The sequence below is a fragment of the Arvicola amphibius genome, chromosome 8 (genome assembly GCF_903992535.2).
Source record: "Arvicola amphibius chromosome 8, mArvAmp1.2, whole genome shotgun sequence".
Classification (NCBI taxonomy): Eukaryota; Metazoa; Chordata; class Mammalia; order Rodentia; family Cricetidae; genus Arvicola; species Arvicola amphibius.
The window spans coordinates 79,223,287-79,240,955 of NC_052054.1; the positions used below are offsets into that span (position 1 = coordinate 79,223,287).

At 42.8% G+C, this 17,669-nt stretch overlaps 1 protein-coding gene across 6 annotated transcripts in view; it reads left to right on the forward strand.

Moving 5' to 3' along the window:
* Positions 1–17,669, forward strand: part of LOC119821588 (zinc finger protein 568) — an 84,597-nt gene that overhangs the window by 22,206 nt on the left and 44,722 nt on the right. For 3 of the 6 annotated variants that reach the window (XM_038340695.1, XM_038340699.1, XM_038340700.1), the window contains exons 1-4: positions 8,095–8,385; positions 9,563–9,626; positions 11,261–11,521; positions 12,319–12,377. In XM_038340695.1, coding sequence (XP_038196623.1) covers positions 11,488–11,521; positions 12,319–12,377 — 93 coding nt within the window. In that variant the 5' untranslated portion in view covers positions 8,095–8,385; positions 9,563–9,626; positions 11,261–11,487. Of the gene's footprint in view, positions 8,386–9,562; positions 9,627–11,253; positions 11,522–12,318; positions 12,378–17,669 lie in introns of those variants that run through there. The other 3 variants (XM_038340698.1, XM_038340696.1, XM_038340701.1) reach the window with 3 other exon arrangements.

Here is a 17,669-nt window from a genome sequence, read left to right on the forward strand (position 1 = left end):
TAGGTTTGATCTTTTAATGGTGTCCCATATTTCCTGAATTTGTGTGTTAAGCTTTTGTTAAATTTAATGTTTCCTTTGACTGATGAGTCCATTTCTTCTATTGTATCTTCAGCGCTTGAGATTCTCACTCCCATCTTCTGTATTCTGCTGTTTATGTGAAAGACCTGAATAAATCCAGACCCCTCTAGCAGAAAAAAATAGAGCCAAAAATCTAAGCAGGAAGAGAAAAGCCAAAAATCTAGGTTAGCCGGTTCAGTGACTCTGTTCTAGGAACTAGCTGAAGATAAAGTTAGATTATAATCTTGAGAATAATCTTGAGAAACAAGGAATACCCCCTCATGATTATCACTGGTATTTTCAGAATTTTTCAATGATCACTGGTATTTTGGGAATTTTCCAATGACGCCCTCTTTACCCCCTTTGGATTACTGGGTTGTGGGTTTTTTTTCCCTTAAATACCCCTTCTCCCAGCTACTCAGGGTTGAACTCTCTACCCCTGAGAGGGAAATGAGTTTCAGCCCCAGTGCACTGGTCCCTGTCCTGTCAATAAACCTCGTGTGAGTGCAGCAAGGACGGTCTCTTGTGAGTTCCTGGGGGGTCATGTTATCCGGAGACTTGAGTCGAGAGTCTCCCCGTTCCGGAGGTATTTCATATGTTTGCATTTTTGGTTCCTGATCATTTTGTACTAATTTCCATTTCTATAATTCCCTCAGTTTCTGTTTTCTTTATTGTTTCTATTTTGGTTTTCAAGCCTTGAATCATTTGTTTCACCTGTTTGTTTTTCTTGGTTTTCTTTAAGAGATTTGTGATTTCTTCCAATTTTTTGTTTGTCTTCACCTCCATTTCTTTGAGGAATTTTTTCATTTCCTCTTTAAGGGCCTCAAACATTCTCCTAAAGTTATTTTTAAGTCATTTTCTTCTGCTTCATGTATATTTGGTTGTTCAAGTCTTGCTCTTGTAAGGCCACTAGTTTTTATTGATGTCATTTTGCTCTTTGTGGTGTTGAATGTGTTCTTACCCTGTCTATCCATCTTTTCCTCTGATTGGTGTAGCTGCAGCTGTCTGTGTTTCTGGTGATCAATCTTCCAGATGCCAGTGGATCCAAGGCTCAGATGGTTGCTCCTCATGGTAAAGTAAGGGCCACGATTCCAGTCACCAGAGGTTACTCGGTGTTCCTGGAGGTTGTACAGCACTCCCAGGGGTCACTCGGCAATACCAGCAGTCGGTCAATCTGGCCTATTCCCTGGGAGGTTGCTTGCTTGGGGCTGCTTATGCTGAGGTTGCTGACTTAGATGTGCTTCAGCTGAGGTCTCTGGCTCAGGCCTGCTCTGGCAGAGGTTGCTGGCTCAGAGGTCCCTGACTAGCACTTGGTCCCACAGTGGTCTCTGGCTCTGGCCTGATCCCTCAGCAGTCACTCTCCTGTGCCTGCTCCTGTGGAAGTTGCTGCTTCAGGCCTGCTCCCGCAGAGATTGCTGGTTCAGGCCTGCTTCGAGGGAGGTTGCTGGCTTAGGCCTGTTTCAGTAGATGTCCCTTGCCTGGGCCTGCTCCCATGGAGGTTCCACAGAGATCTTTAGCTCAGGTCCTCTCCCTTGGAAGTCCCCAACTTGTGCATGGACCCACAGAGGTCTTTGACTCAGGCCTACTCCCTCAGCAGTTGATCCCTTGTACCTGCCTATCTACTCCTGAGTGCTGGGATTAAAGGCATGTACTTCTATGTCTAGCCTAAACTTTTAAAGTAAAAATGGTTTTTACTTTGTGTGTATATATATGGTTATTTAGGGGTGTGTGTGTGTGTGTGTGTGTGTGTATGCACATGCATGCATGGAGGCCAGAGGTCAGCCTCAGGTATCATTTCTCAAGCTTATTATCTACCTTATTCTTGAGGAAGAGTCTCTCTTTAGCCTTGGAGTTCAACTGTTAGGCTAGGCTGGCTAGGATCAAATCCCAGGCATCTACCAGTCTCTGCTTCTCCAGTGCTGGGATTACAAGTTTGTACCACCATGCCCACATTTGTTTGTGAATTATGAAGTTCCAACTCAGGTTCACATGCCTTCCTAGCAATCACCTTACCCCAGCCCTGATTTCTACTTTTTAAAGTAGATTTTAAGTAGATTTCTACTGTTTAAAGTAGTCAAAACATGAACTGCTAAATATAGACACGCGAATAAAAAATATTTAAATTGTAATAATATGAAATGAAAAATAGCACAAGGAAAGGACACACACACACTTCTTAGGGTGGGAATAGTCAGTGTTACATAATTAAAAATGTGGCATTTGTTCCAGGAAGAAGCTTACAGACTCAACATCCCTGCTTACTTAAATAGAGGCTTCTGGTCAGCTCTCTGTCAACCATCCCAGTGCTCTTCCCATAAGGAGATCACAGCTGGTTTAGAATTGGAAAGTCCTACACACAAGAAAAGACATGAGACATGATTATGCTATGGGTGTCCCAGAAATCAGATTCAGTCTCCTGGTAATCAAGGAAAAGACACCACTAAAGGAACAGAGAAAAAAATGGAGAAGATGAAGCTGTTTATTCCACTACATTCAGTGCAAGCCATTCCTTGAGGGAGCAGAAATTCAGCTCGTTATTTTTAACAGTCTTCAGCAGAGAAAGGAGATTTCCCAAGCCCAGCCTCTAATTTCAGAGGGTAGTTGTCCTTGCCCACTGAAACTGGGAGGCTGAAATTCCAACATCACTGCTTTCTACAAAGTCATCTGAGCAGAGTCCAGGTGCTCCCATCCCCCTGAGGGAAGTGTATGGACACGTCCCTAAAGAGCAGTGATTTCCCTGAAACTCTAAGCATGCTTTCACAGTGGGAAAGAGACAAGATGGAGCAGAGGCTCTGCAGGAAAGGATGGAGCTAGTGAAGGGCTGGGATGTCATTATTAGAGGACATGTCTTCTGTGAGCAAAGGGTGTGTCTATGTGTGGGCAATGGACTGCACTTTGCCAATGATATGAAATAGAAACAGCCATTTCAGTGAGCTGCTTCTCTTCTTTTACTTTTTCATTGAGCCACAAGAAAGGGAAAATACAATGGGCTTCAAAAATATAGTATATTTTTAATAAAGTTTTTGATGTAGGAGTGTTTCTATCTACCTGCTGTTTTATTGGTTAATTAATAAAGAAAATGCTTGGCCTGATAGGTCAGAACTTAGGTGGGTGGAGTAGACAGAACAGGATGCTGGGAGTGAGGCAGATGCCTCGGACAATTGCCATGCCTCTCCTCTCTGGGACACTCGCCATGAAGCCATCCACCAGGTCAGACATGCTGAATCTTTCCTGGTAAGACACCACTTCGTGGTGCTACACAGATCATTAGAAATGGGTTAATAAAGATGTGAGAATTAGATAATAAGAGGCTGGAACTAATGGGCCAGGCAGTGTTTAAATGAATATAGTTTGTGTGTTGTTATTTCGGGGCATAAACTAGCCAGGCGGCCGAGAGCCGGGTGGTGGGAAGCGGCCCGCCGCTCCCATTCACTACAAGTTTTAGAATGTGAGGGGGAAACAGATCTAAAATGCTCTAAAGAAGAAAATGAAAGTCACATAGAAACTTTCAGGAACCCAAGTGGCAATGTACTGTTTTGTTTGTTTGTTTGTTTGTTTGTTTGTTTGTTTTTTGGTGGAGACAGAGTTGAGACAGGGTTTCTCTGTGTAGCCCTGGCTGTCCTGGAACTAACTCTGTAGACCAGGCTGGCCTCAAACTTACAGAGATCTGCCTGCCTCTGCCTCCTGAGTGCTAGGATTAATGTCATGCACCACCACTGCCTGCCTACAACTTCTTTTCTAATTAAAAAAAATTTGAGATTTTATTTTTTTATTTTATGTGTATGGGTGTTTTGCCTGGATGTATGTCTGTGCACCATGTGCCTGTATTACAGGCAAAGGACCAGAAGAGGGCACTGAATCTTTCTGGAATTGGAGTTACACAGACAGTTGTGATCTACCATATGGGTACTGAAAGCCAAACCCAGGGTCCTCTGTTAGAGGAGCCAGTGCTCTTAACCGCTGACCCATCTCTCCAGCCTCTTCTTTTCTAACCTTTAACCTTGTTTATTTTGTTATCAAAGTGCTTTGTTAATAACTCTAAAACAATGTTAAGTAATTATCTATAGGAGACCGGACACTACAGCACCCATATTTAAAGAAAAAGTTGAGTGTGGCAGTGTACCCTATAACTTAAGCATTAGAGTGAGGGTGAAGATAAGCAGATTCCCAGGACTTCCTGCCAACCAGCCTAGCCAATATAGAAAGATCTAGATTCTGTGAGAGATTCTATCTCAAAAAATAAGGGAGAAAGAAAATAGAGAAAGACACTCAGAAGTCAACCTCTGCCCTTCACATGTGCTGTCTCTCTCTCTCTCTCTCTCTCTCTCTCTCTCTCTCTCTCTCTCTCTCTCTCTCTTTCTCTCTCTCTCTCTCTCCACACACACACAAACACACACACACACACATGAAATTTTAACCTATGTTTATTTATAACTTGAGGGAAAAGGATAGAAAACAAGGTAGGGGGTCTTTGTGTTCACAGGCTCGCAGGAGGGGAACCTGGAATTTTTTTTTCCGAGACAGGGTTTCTCTGGGTAGCCTTGGCTTTGTAGACCAGGCTGGCCTTGGATTCACAGAGATCCGCCTTCCTCTCCCTCCAAGTGCTGGGATTAAAGGCGTGTAGCACCTGGCTAGGGAACCTGGAATTTTAAATACACACAGTTGTTCCTTCAAGGAAAGAAGTCAGAAACTTGTTTTCTGCCCAGAAGGCTGGAGTGATGTGCTGTTTAGCTTGGTAAATTTTGAAATCTGTGTGGTCAAAAACCACACCAGACCCTTCTCTAAAACTTGATTTTTTTTTCAGGCAATTTATACAACTATGTTTATGGAAGGTGTAGTGAGGACTCTACAAAAAGTTTAATGCAGTCATGTATGATGTGTACTTAGCTTACTTTGTTCCTCAAAGAGGTTTTGCACTCGTGGGATTGAGTTAAAAAAATCACAAGAACAGTTTTCACCAGGTTGTGGTGTGTTTACATACACCTAAAATAAACAACTCAGTGTCATACTCCTGAAGTTCGAGCCAACACTGGCTTCTGAGCTGTGTTACACCAAATTGCCTTCTTCCCTCTCATGGCTCATCTCTCTGCTGCCTGTGAAGGCCAACGAGACCCCTGCACAGGGGCAGTCTAAAGAGATAGTAACTGAGGATTTTCCTGTATCAACAGTAGGCACCTATCAGTAAAACTACAGAAAATAAGAGAAAGTTCTTAAGACGGCAAGAGGAATCGAAGACAGATTACATTCTAAAGAGGAGCTAACATAATCAAGACTGGTACAAGAACATACAAATAAACCAATGGAAACTGTTTCTTCAGTTGTTCGGTGCTGGAGCTCGAACTAGAGCCTTGGGTAGGCAAGGCAAGTGCGTCATCACTGAGCTCTACCCCAGTGCTTAGATTGATGGCATGGAATAACAGGCTCTGAATTATACTCATGCATATAGAAATACTTCATGTATTTTCAGATTAATGAGAACCCAAAGGATTTTGCAATATCTGATTTGAAAAAAGGGGAATAAGATGGGGAGATCTGACCTTACTTTCTAGCATATACAAAAATCAGGTATAAGTAGATCATCTAAATGGGAAGTTGAAACTCATCGCTTTGGGAATCAATAGACAATAGTTGCATGATCTTGAGACACAGAGGTCTTCTTTTTAAAAAAATTTAAATTTTAAACTGTGTATGAAACAGAAACATTTTGCTTGCATATATGTGTACCCTGCACATGCCTGGTGCTGGCTGTAGTCAGAAGAGGGTGTTGAATCTCCTGAGACTGAAGTTGTTACACATAGCTGTGGCCACATGTGGGTGCTGGGAATCAAACCAGGGTCCTCTGCAAGAGCAATGGATGTTCTTAACCTCTGAGCCTCCACGCCAACCTCTGACAGATGTTTAATATTTAAAGCTCGACGCAAGTGACCTGAAGAAAAGTATAAACTCTGGCTCTCTCATGCAAAGAAATGTGTGTGTTTTAAAATGGAACTTAGCAAAACCATTTGCTAACAGAAGATTCATGATATTTTTAGTGAAATTGTAAGCTACAGATGATACATGAAGCATAATCTGATATTGGCACAATAATGAAACTCATTGAAATATTAATATTAGTCACTTGGTCAATTGTTCTTGGTAATTTCTGGGTTTTTGAAATTTCTAAAATAATCATTTATTTAAAATAACAAACTTTGGCAGTTGGCGTGCATCATGGCAACCGTGGTCCTGCTGTAGCTTGTGAAGGGACTGGTCCTGTGGAACAATACCTGCAAGATCTCCAAAACACAGGACACCTCAGGAGAGCTCTGGTGGGGATCCAGAGAGGATGGTGAACCAAAAACCAAAGGCCTTGAACCAGACCAATGGCTCACTGCAATGAACAGTTGCCAGTCAAGCTGATTGGACAAAGGGATATACTATATGACACATGGAAGCCTCCAATGCCATCAGGACAGACGAGGAGGTGACAGAGAGACAGAGCGTTGGAAGAGAAGGAGAAGCAGGGATTTTTTTGTCCTGTTTTGGTTTATTGAGGGGGTTTGTTGTTGTTCTTGTCTTTGTTCACTTACTTGCTTGCTTACATTGTTTTGTTTTCTTTTGTGTGGGAGGGATGTAACAGGGATGAGGAGAGGAATATGGGGGGACTGGGAGGTGAATAGAATTGGGGTGCATGATGTGAAAACCCAAAAGATTCAATAAAGTTTTATTAAAAGAATAAATAATAACAAATTTCGGGCTGGAGAGATGGCCCAGAGGTTAAAAGCACTGGCTGATATTCCAGAGGTCCTGCGTTCACTTCCCAGCAACCACATGGTGGCTCACAACCATCTGTAATGAGATCTGGTGCCCTCTTCTGTCTGTCGTGTAGGCATACATGCAGACAGAACACTGTATACATAATTTTAAAAAATCTATAAAAAACAAAAAATAACAAATTTCATACTTAAAAAGATGAATGTTCAACAAGCGAAAGAGTCAGTTTTCCAACAAGTGAACATTAGGGGTAGGTTGAGTATTAGGAACTAATCGTAGGCATTGCTATTCTTTTCTCAGTGGAGACAATATAAAGATCTATACCCAACTGACAAGTCGTCACTAAGCAAGCATTTCCAGAAGGCATACGAAAAGGAAAGCCCGCCATACCCTGACTATTATTTGTAGTTCATTGTGCACTCTGTCCCTTTTCTGGACCACTCACCTGGCAAAGGCTAAAACAGGGAGTAGAAAAAAACAATTGTGACACGCCACGTTTTCGTTGGTCAGGCCAGGGATCGTTACCGGTCTTATCCCCGTTATCCATCATGCATAGGGAATGGTGACCAGGGGAGAACGGGCATCCTGCCCGATTTGAGTGTCTAGACTCTACAGGAAAGGTTTCCTTTACTGCGGCCCCGGGTTAGAACCAGACCTCATCTCAGAGAGGGTTCCCGGGGACAGAGCTCCGAAGTCACCACCTGACGGGTGACAGGAATCCCATGGTAACACGCAAGATGCCACATACATCTGGGCACAGTCTTATTACTTCAGCCACAACTCCACAGGGACCAGACGTTTCATGTTCTCAGAGAAAGCCTATCAGAATGTATTACAGACGACCCACAAAAACCATTCAGGGCACTGTGCCCGCACAGGCTTCGCCTGTCCTCACCGGAAGCCCTTCCAGTCGTCTGAGATCGGAACCTGTAGCACAGGCCAGAAACCTAGGTACTGCACAGCGCGGGGCTTTCTGCCTCACCCGTCTAAACGGTCCCGCCAGAAGAGTGGAAACGCCCGAGTTCCGGCGAGAGGCGTGACCGGCCGCTTGGCTTTCTGGGAAGTGTAGTCCACAAAGATACCTCAGCCAAGTGCCCCAGCGCCCTCTGGCTGCCCCCGCAGCTGCTCACGGCTAGTGCAGCCTCGCAGCCAGCGTCACCAGATCGCGGCGCTGACGGGCTCGACCACCAGGGCGCTTTCGGCCCGCTTTCCCGTCCCTCACATAGGACACGCTGCCAGAGCGTTGACCGGAAGTTGGGTCGGGCCGCGAGGCCTTCTGGGAGCACCTGCGCTCTGGGACTTAACGGTCGTGCGCTGCCGCTGGGGTCTATGGATCTGTCTGTGCGGCTGCTGCGTGTAGCGTCTCGGAAAGGAAACTGCATTTCAGGGGCTTGGGGCTCGTGGCGCTGCCGGGAACCCTCCGCGGGAAGCGAGGGAGCAGCCCGAGTGATCCGGTTTGCGCGGGCTGCGGGCTCTCGGGGGACTCGGAGCACCCCGAGTAAGAGCCGTGCCTCCGGGGTGCTCTCGGCCAGCGGAACTGCCCTGTGAATGTTTGGAATTGCAGCCAAAAAACTGGTGAGTGTGTGTGTGTGTGTGAGAGAGAGAGAGAGAGAGAGAGACAGAGACAGAGAGAGACAGAGACACTCTGGTGGTTTTGAGGGGGGTGGTGGTGAGTGTGAGGGTTGTGTACCGTGTACTGGTTCAGGCTCTCTGGGGTTTGTAGTATTTGTCATAACTAGTAACCAACGAAAACATCCTTTTTTTTTTTTTTTTTTAAAGGATTCCTCCTTCATTGCCGCTCCGCCTTGATCTTTCCCCGCCCCAACACTTTGTTCTCTAACTTTTCAGTTTTTCTTTTTATAACTTTATAAGTTCATTATTATCTAATGGTTTGCTTGGCTTATTTATTTACTTATTATTTGTTTAATCTTGCAGCGTTGGGGTTAAATCTAGCGCTGCAGTCTAAATGTAGCTCTGAGCTACATTCCTAGCCCTGAGATTAGTTTAATAATGGTTTTTTAAAAGAAAAGGAAAGAAAGAAAGAAAAAAAAAGAAAGAAAACTATCTCTAAGCTCAGTAGCAAACATTAGCTGGGATTCTTTCTCCAATCACCGTTGTTAGCAGGTTCACTGCTCTCAGCTGATCCTGGCTGCATTTGGGTGAAACACAGAGAGGCAGGATGAATTCAGATCTGCCCTCCATTTGTCTTTTCTGGGACACTGGTTAAAAAGAACTGGTTCTGGGCTGGAGAGATGGCTCAGAGGTTAAGAGCACTGGCTGCTCTTCCAGAGGTCCTGAGTTCAATTCCCAGCAACCACATGGTGGCTCACAACCATCTGTACTGAGATCTGACACCCTCCTCGGGCATGCAGGCATACATCAAGACAGAATGTTGTAAACATAATAAATAAATAATTAAATAAATAAATCTTAAAAAAAAAAAGAACTGGTTCTGAAAACATTTTCTTTTCTCAGTGGGTTACTGGATCATTCAAGGGCTCTAAAAACCCCTGCTTCCAAGTGTGTGTGTATTACTTACATGAGCCAAAGAAAAGTGTGGCTAAGCTTGTAACCCACTTACAGTCTGAAGACGGTGGGTGCAGTGTTACCAAAGTCACCGTTTTCCACTCTTAATTCTGGGGGGCTTACCTTTTAGTCCAAGTGTTCTTGTTTGATAATACTGCTTTTTCTCTCTTTAAAATTGCATTTGTCGAGAATCCTATATTCTAAACCCTTTGTCTTTATGTTTCAGGTTTCTCATGAGAATAGTATCAGCTGAACCTTTTAATTCATTTATCTGGCTGGACTGTTAATAGGTGAGTTTAATTCTGTTTTATTTATCATAATTACTGAAAAAATGTATTTATATTTACCATACCCCCTTTTTTTCCCTCACTGGCTTGGTTTGTGTTCCTGTCCGTGTATATTTAACAAAACCCAAACTTAAATAAGACATTTAAATACTTGACTACTAAGCCAGCTAGCCATCTTTTTCTGTTATTCTTGGGTAGTAAATCACATTCTCCTCCTTTAAAATTCTCAAGCTGTGTGTGGTGACACGTCTATAATCCTAGCACCCATGAGGCTAAAGGAGGAGTTACGTTCAAGGCTGCTTGCAGCTAATCCAAGGTACAGTGAGACAGACACTGTCTCAGAACCCCAGGGGGATAGCCCATATCAGCAGATAATACACAATATAAAATTGATTGTATTAGTGTTTAATCATATAATTCAGTGACATGGAGTATACATATTATGTTTCATCATCCCTCCCCACCCACAGCATAGTGTTATTAAAGGCTCATAGATGGTTGACTAATATATTTTAATAGCCATTTCATTTATTTATATCTAATATCATTAACAAGGTTATAATTTTTATTTCAAATGAAAAGCTTTGAAATTCTAAATTCCAGTGCTCTTTTTACCTAAATTATAAATTATAGAAATTACCAAGGCCGGGCGGTGGTGGTGCACGCCTTTAATCCCAGCACTCGGGAGGCAGAGGCAGGCAGATCTCTGAGTTCGAGGCCAGCCTGGTCTACAAGAGCTAGATCCAGGACAGGCTCTAGAAACTACAGGGAAACCCTGTCTCAGAAAAAACAAAAAAACAAAAAACAAAAAAAACAAAAAAAGCCGGGCGGTGGTGGCGCACGCTTTTAATCCCAGCACTCGGGAGGCAGAGGCAGGTGGATCTCTGTGAGTTCGAGACCAGCCTGGTCTACAAGCGCTAGTTCCAGGACAGGCTCCAAAGCCAGAGAAACCCTGTCGCGAAAAACAAAAAAAAAAAAAAAAAAGAAGAAATTACCAAGGCAGTTCAGATAGAGAATGGTAAGAGCTGGATTTTTAATGCAGTTTCCTTTACTCCAGCATGGGATTTCTGTGACTAAGTATTACCAAAACTGCGTTATCATATGCTTGTGAGATGCACACGTCACAGCATGCGTGTGGATGTAAGAGGACATCTTTGGAGCCAATTCTCCCTTCCTCTTTTAATGAGTTCCAGGGAGAGAATTCAGGTCGTCAAACTCAAGCAATAAGTTTTGTTTCCCAGTGATGCATCTTTGCAGCCCTGAGTTGTCTGACTCAGCATTCTCTCTGTCCCTGTATTCAGAGATGTTTGAGCATCACTGTGTTTCTAGACTCTAGTGGTCTCTGTTGAGCACTTCATGTAGCCTGAGGCACTGAGTCTGGCTTTTATCTTTGAGCCCACCTGGTTTTTCATCCAGTAACCCCAGCCAGTACTGGGTTTGAGTTGCAGGCAAGGAAGTAAGTGTTGGGGGTAGTGCTAGTTATCTCTTGCTTTGTGTCCCATTGTTTGAAAACGTCACGCTTTTAAACAGCAGTAATCTACTGGAAAATACTGACCCTGGGGGCTGTCTGAAGCTGGCTTTGACAGAGAGCCTGTGAGAATGCATGAGGCAATGTGATTTCTGGTCTGAGCCTACAGGTCCTACCTCCCCCCACACTGAGACAGATCTGTGGTATGAGTTTGAAGCCTGAGAACAGGTGTCTGCCATGGGAGGAGAGCTTCTGACCTGAGACCCACACCAAATCTCGAAGAGTCCTGGCCAGGGGTGGGCTCTGCACCTGCAGGCTATCCCGACCAGTCCTTCCCAGAGCCAGCAAGAACCAAATGACATCTCAACCTTGAAATACCAGTCACAGCTGTGCAGCATGGAGCAGCTGGCACAGACGATGCCTAGAAGAGGTGAGGTGGCAGAAAGAACAGAGTGGGTTCCTTGGGAGAGCTTGGAAAGCTTGATGCTCCTGTCATGGACGTTCACGTGGGTATTACTGACTGTACAGGATAGACATTTTATTTTGTTAGCTTGACTGGGTGTGTGTGTGTGTTTATATCTATACATGTGCATGTGTGTAGGCTCACGCATGCCGTAGAACATGTGTGGAAACCAGAGGATGACTTGTAGATATTGCTTCTCTCCTGGGGATGGAACTCAAGTTGTCAGACTTGAAGACAGGTACCTTCACCTGCCGAGCTGTCTTCCTGGCTCCATCCTTTCATAGAGAATATATTTTAGTATGCTTTAAAAGTGGTGCTAGAAACTAGAAATAGGCCTTTCCTGTTTCATCCCTTCTTATCCCTGTTCCTACTTCTCAACAACAGCCACTTGAACATTTTTATCTGGGTACTCATTGCCATTTTTCTGAATAACATCTGTATATTACTAATTTTTGATTTATCAAATATTTACATCTTCTATAATTCACATCAGGACTTTTTCTCTTTCTTCGAGAAATACTGTATTGCTGTGTAGTCAGTAGGATTATTGGACAGTTAACCTCCTGAAAATTTCATCAGACCTCATGCATAACTTTAGTGTTATGCGTATGTTTCGGAGTCTCTGGAGATTGATGTGATACCTAACAGTTCTCGTGATGCTGCGGATCAAGTTTCTCGAGGATCTTATAGCATCTGGTCATAAAGCTCTCCACATTCCTTTGTCTGGAACTCTGAGCAAATCTGTTTTGCTTCTCTTTCCTCAGCTTGGTGTTCCCAGGACTCTGCACTTTGCCAGGAAGAAGAGGACATGACCAGATCTTTTGTATGTTCTGAACATAATTCCCCTGCATTGTTTTGCAGTACATTGTTGTGGGTTACTATAATCTACCACTAAGCTGGGAGAAACGAAATGAGTGGAAGTGAAGAAAAATACAGAGTGAATAACTGAGAGCCAGGAGAGGGGTGGGGGGAGAGTACAGCTGTGGAGATCTGAGTGCTGCAGAGTTACTCGGGTTGGATTCAAAGTCAGATATTATGGAGAGACTTGAAGTGAACAGACATAAAATCTGTTCCATAATTTGTAGTTATGAGGAACAAAACTACTTAAGGAAAGCAAAAGCTTTTTGTTGACACTGAAACCAAAAAATACATTCTAAAATAGTTCCATGATTTTTGTTACTTTAAGCTCAATTTTTACAAGTAAGTCTTGGCTAGAGAAAAATTAATATAGAATAGTATGTAAAACATATATACCACTTTAGAATAATCCTACTCATATGTTTTTTGCTTGCTTCTCAGTTTGAACTTTTGATAGCAAGTTAAACTAAATTATATGGATATTTTGTGGCATCCTTGCAGTTCTGTTGTTTGTAGCCTTTTAACTCTATTTCTCTCTCCCCTCTCTCACTCCCCTCTCCCCTTTCTCTTAATGGTCTTAGAAAATGCGATAGTCTTTTATTTGGGTTTTTTGTTTGTTTTTGTTTTTTGAGATAAGGTCTTACTATGAAGCCTTGGTTTGTCTGGAGCTTGCTTTGTAGAACAGGCTGGCCTCAAACTTAACGGTGCTCTGCCACCTGCCTCTGCCGCTCAAGTGCTAGGATTAAAAGCATGTGCTGCTATATCCTGCCAGAATAATTTTAAACATTTTTTTCCTATATTTGTGTGTGGAGGGTGGGCAGCAGTATGTATGCTGCTGTGTAAGTGCGCAGCTCAGAGGACGACTTGTTAGAGTTAGTTCTCCTTCACTGTATGGTCCCCGGGACTGAACTCAGATCATCAGGACGGGTGGCAGTGCCATTACTCACTGGGTCAGTGCAGTGGTCCTGTCTTACAGTATTATCTATTTACCTCCACTCTTTTTTGTTTGTTTGTTTTGTTTTGTTTTGTTTTTCGAGACAGGGTTTCCCTGTAGTTTCTAGAGCCTGTCCTGGAACTAGCTCTTGTAGACCAGGCTGGCCTTGAAATCAGAGATCCGCCTCCCTCTGCCTCCCGAGTGCTGGGATTAAAGGCGTGCGCCACCACCGCCCCGTCTTACCTCTACTCTTGATTCTTTCTGTGTTTGAAGTTGTTCATTCCTGTAGTTTGAACATTTTTTTCTTGGCTGCATTTTTCTTCAGCTCTCATCATTGTGAAGCAGACACACACTCCTTTTGCTATATGATCTAGAGCAGAGGTTCTCAACCTTCCTGATGTGACCCTTTAATACAGTTCCTCATGTTGTGGTGACCCCCAACCATAAAAATATTTTTGTTGCTACCGCATAACTAATTTTGCTACTGTTATGAATCATAATGTAAATATCTTTGTTTTCCAATGGCCTTAAGTGACCCCTGTGAAACAGTCGTTCAACCCCAAAAGGTTCACAGCTCGCAGGTTGAGAACCATTGATCTAAAGGATCATGAGACATTTTTCTCTTGTTGGCATAGTGTTTCTCTAGCCCCAAACAGAGTTAAAGTTGAGATTTTGACCGGTAACTGTAAAGTGCATGACAGTGGATGGAGATGTCTCTTAATTTCTTTGTGCTCAGTTTCATGACCCAGAATGGGAATAGTAATGGAAGGCATCCCATAAGCATCCAGGGAGTCAAGGGCACCAGTGCTCCAGAGTCGATTGCCATCACTCACTCTCCTCAGCTGTGCAGTCTCCTTCCTGGGCTGCCCTTTAGAGGTCTTGACTCTGTTCAGTACTTCAGTCTAACCTAGAAGATAGAGGAGAAGTTTGACTGATTGGGTTCATACATAGATTTACTTCTTCAGTAAAACCACCATACCTGCTATGAGAAGGCAAAGCTAGGGATGTTTTCTTCATATCTATGTATATGCATGTATGTACATACATATCACAAACACACTAATTCTCAAAAATCAATAATTAAGAAAAAATGGACAAAGAAAAAAATGGATCAAGAATTAGAGGAAATACAGGTGGCCAATAAATACTTAAAATTATGTTATAAAAAGACAATTTAGGCTGGGCAGTGGTGGTACACACCTTTAATTGTAGCACTTGGAAGGCATGGACAGATAATCTCTTGAGTTTGAAGCCAGCCTGGTCTACAGAGCAAATTTCAGGACAGCCAGGGCTACATAGAGAAACCCTAAACCCTGTCTTGAAAAACAAAACAAAACAAAAAAACCAAAATCAAACAAGACAATTTAATAGAAGCTGTTTTTAGGTATATTTCCAATTAATGAACAGTAACCAGTTTCAGACTCAGAGAATTAGGACATAGATGTTGTCCATGGCAACTCTTAACTGTGTGTGACTAGATTACATGCCACTTAGAAGAATCCTCTTCAGTACTGTGTCATAGCCTTGTGACTCTTGTGTTTCAGGTTATCCCACTATAAGCTATGTATAGCTTAATTCACGTAGCCATTATCAGAACGTTGTGGCAGATGTTATTTTAAGTTTTATAGATAAAGGAAGTAAAAATAGGGTTAAGAAGTTTATACAATCAGGTACCAGTGTGTAATAAACTCAGGTTCAAACCCTTAACTTTCACTCTGGTGTGGCCCTGAGTAAAGAATTACACAGGTTTGCCATTTGGCCTATCCTTATCATTTGTCCTTTTTATTTGTGCCTTAATGAGTCTGTGTTTTATTAAGTTAAAACCCCTGTTACTTGCTGTTAATATGGATTTTTATATATGTATATAAAGGGAGTTAACAAATTAAGAAAATGGACTAAGTTGTAATGCACTGATTGTACATCTTATACAGCCTCTCCTGGAATGTAGACTAGGCTGGCCTCCAACTCACAGAGTTCTGCCTGCCTATGCCTCCTGAGAGCTGGAATTAAAGGCATGTGCCACTGCAACCAGGCCAGTTTGTCTTTTTTGGTTTTTTATAATTTATTTATTATGTATATAGTGTCTATCTGCAAGTATGCTTGCACACCAGAAGAGGGCATCAGATCTCATTTACGGATGGCTGTGGGCCACCCTGTGCTTGCTGAAATTGAACTCAGGACCTCTGGAAGAGCAGTCAGAAGTCTTTTTTTTTTTTTTTTTTTTTTTTTTTTTTTTTTTTTTTTTTTTTTTTTTTTTTTTTTTCCGAGACAGGGTTTCTCTGTGGCTTTGGAGCCTGTCCTGGAACTATCTCTTGTAGACCAGGCTGGCCTTGAACTCACAGAGATCCACCTGCCTCTGCCTCCCGAGTGCTGGGATTAAAGGTGCAGTCAGAAGTCTTAACCTCTGAGCCATCTTTCCAGCCCTCAGTTAGTCTTTTGTAAATTTACTGTGTGGAGTGTGTGTGTATGTGGTGTAGGTGGATGAATGTCTATATGCCACAGGGAGCACGCAGAGGTGTCAGGACAACTTTAGGCATTAGTTCTTGGCTTCCATGCGTTGAGCAAAGTCTCTTTTTTCTGGGCTGTGGTGTGTACTCCAGGATAGCAGTCCCACAAGTTTCCCACAGGTTCTCTTACGTCTGCCTCCCATCTCACCTTAGTAGTGTTGGATTACATGTAGTGATGAGGCAAGCAGGCCGTGTCCCGCCGCCCGGCTAGCTTTACCTGAAATAATTACACAGGAACTGTATTCATTTAAAGCACTGCCTGGCCCATTATCTCTAGCCTCTTCTTGGCTAACTCTCACATCTTAATTAACCCATTTCTAATCTATGTATCACCACATGACTGTGGCTTACTGGCAAGATTCTAGCCTACGTCCGTTTCGAGCCATAGAGCCATGGCGTTTGCCTGTCTCTGCTTTCTTCTTCCCAGAATTCTGTTTGGTCTACTCCACCTATCTAAATTCTGCCCTATCAAAAAACCAAGGCAGTTTCTTTATTTGACCAATGAAAGTAACACATAGACAGAAGACCCTCCTACATCATTACAGGTGTGTACTACCACATCCAGCTTTTTGTATGGGATCCAGAGATCCCATACAAAACTCAGGTTATCATACAAACTCAGGTGATCAGGCTTGCTCAGCCATCTCCCCAGCCCTAAATTGATTTGTCTTTTATTAAATTTGCAAGAGTTTTTTTTTTTTTTTTTTTTTTTTTATATATATCATGTCCAAGAAAACATGACCTAACCTGACCTCTTGGTTTCTCTAGGCTCCATTGAATGAAGAATTATCTTGGACCACACATTAAACACACAAACACTAATAAAAATGTATTAAAACCATGTATAGGGCAGATGAAAAGACTCAGCAGACAGAAGTGTTTGCTGTCTTTATAGCTTGGGGTATGTCTCAATAGAGTACTCTCTGTAGGTGGAAGTGTCCTGTCTCTAAGTCGTTTCCCAAATTAGCACACAGAGACTTAGTATTACTTATAAATGCTCGACCAATAGATCAGTCTTATTAAAGGAGTGGGTGTGGCTGCAGTGACTTGCTGCTGGCTCTGCCCCATTCCTTAGCTTCCTGAGAGTCTAATTTCATGTTGGATGCTGGCTGGAGTCACGTTTACCACTCCAACTCTGGGAATTTTCTGAGTCCACACTGCTTATAGGTAGTGTGCCACCCACTGCTCATAAACCCCATGGAATTGTTTGGTGGCAGGGCCTCTTAAAAGAGCCATGCCATTTTTGCTGCTAATGCTAAATCAGGAAGCCGTGCCTCTGCTTGATGCTAGCAAACAGCGCCTATCCTAGAAAAAGCAGTTACTCAGAAGCCAAGTTTGACTCCATTTTTGTGTGTGTGTGTGTGTGTTTAGAATCATTTTTTAAAGCTTTTTGAGGCTTTATGTGGAGATTCTTGCCTAACTTTTGGGTGCCAAAAGCAGCTTCCCAAATTACCACACAGAGGCTTAATATTACTTAGAAATTCTCAACTAGTAGCTCAGGCTTACTATTAACTAGCTCCTACATTTTAAGTTAATGCATATTCCTTATTTATGCTCTGCCACGTTATGGTACCTTTCTCATTACTGCATGCCCATCTTGCTTGCTCTGTGTCTGCCTGATATCTCCTTACTCTGTCCTTCTCCTTCCCATCATCCTTAGTTTGGTTGCTCTGCCTTTACTTCTTACCTGGCTACTGGCCAGTCAGCATTTTATTAAACCAATTCGAGTGACAAATCTTTACATTGTACAAGATCATTCCACAGCAGCTCTCCTGTCTCTATCCCTGAAACCCACATAGTGGAACTTAGTGTCAAA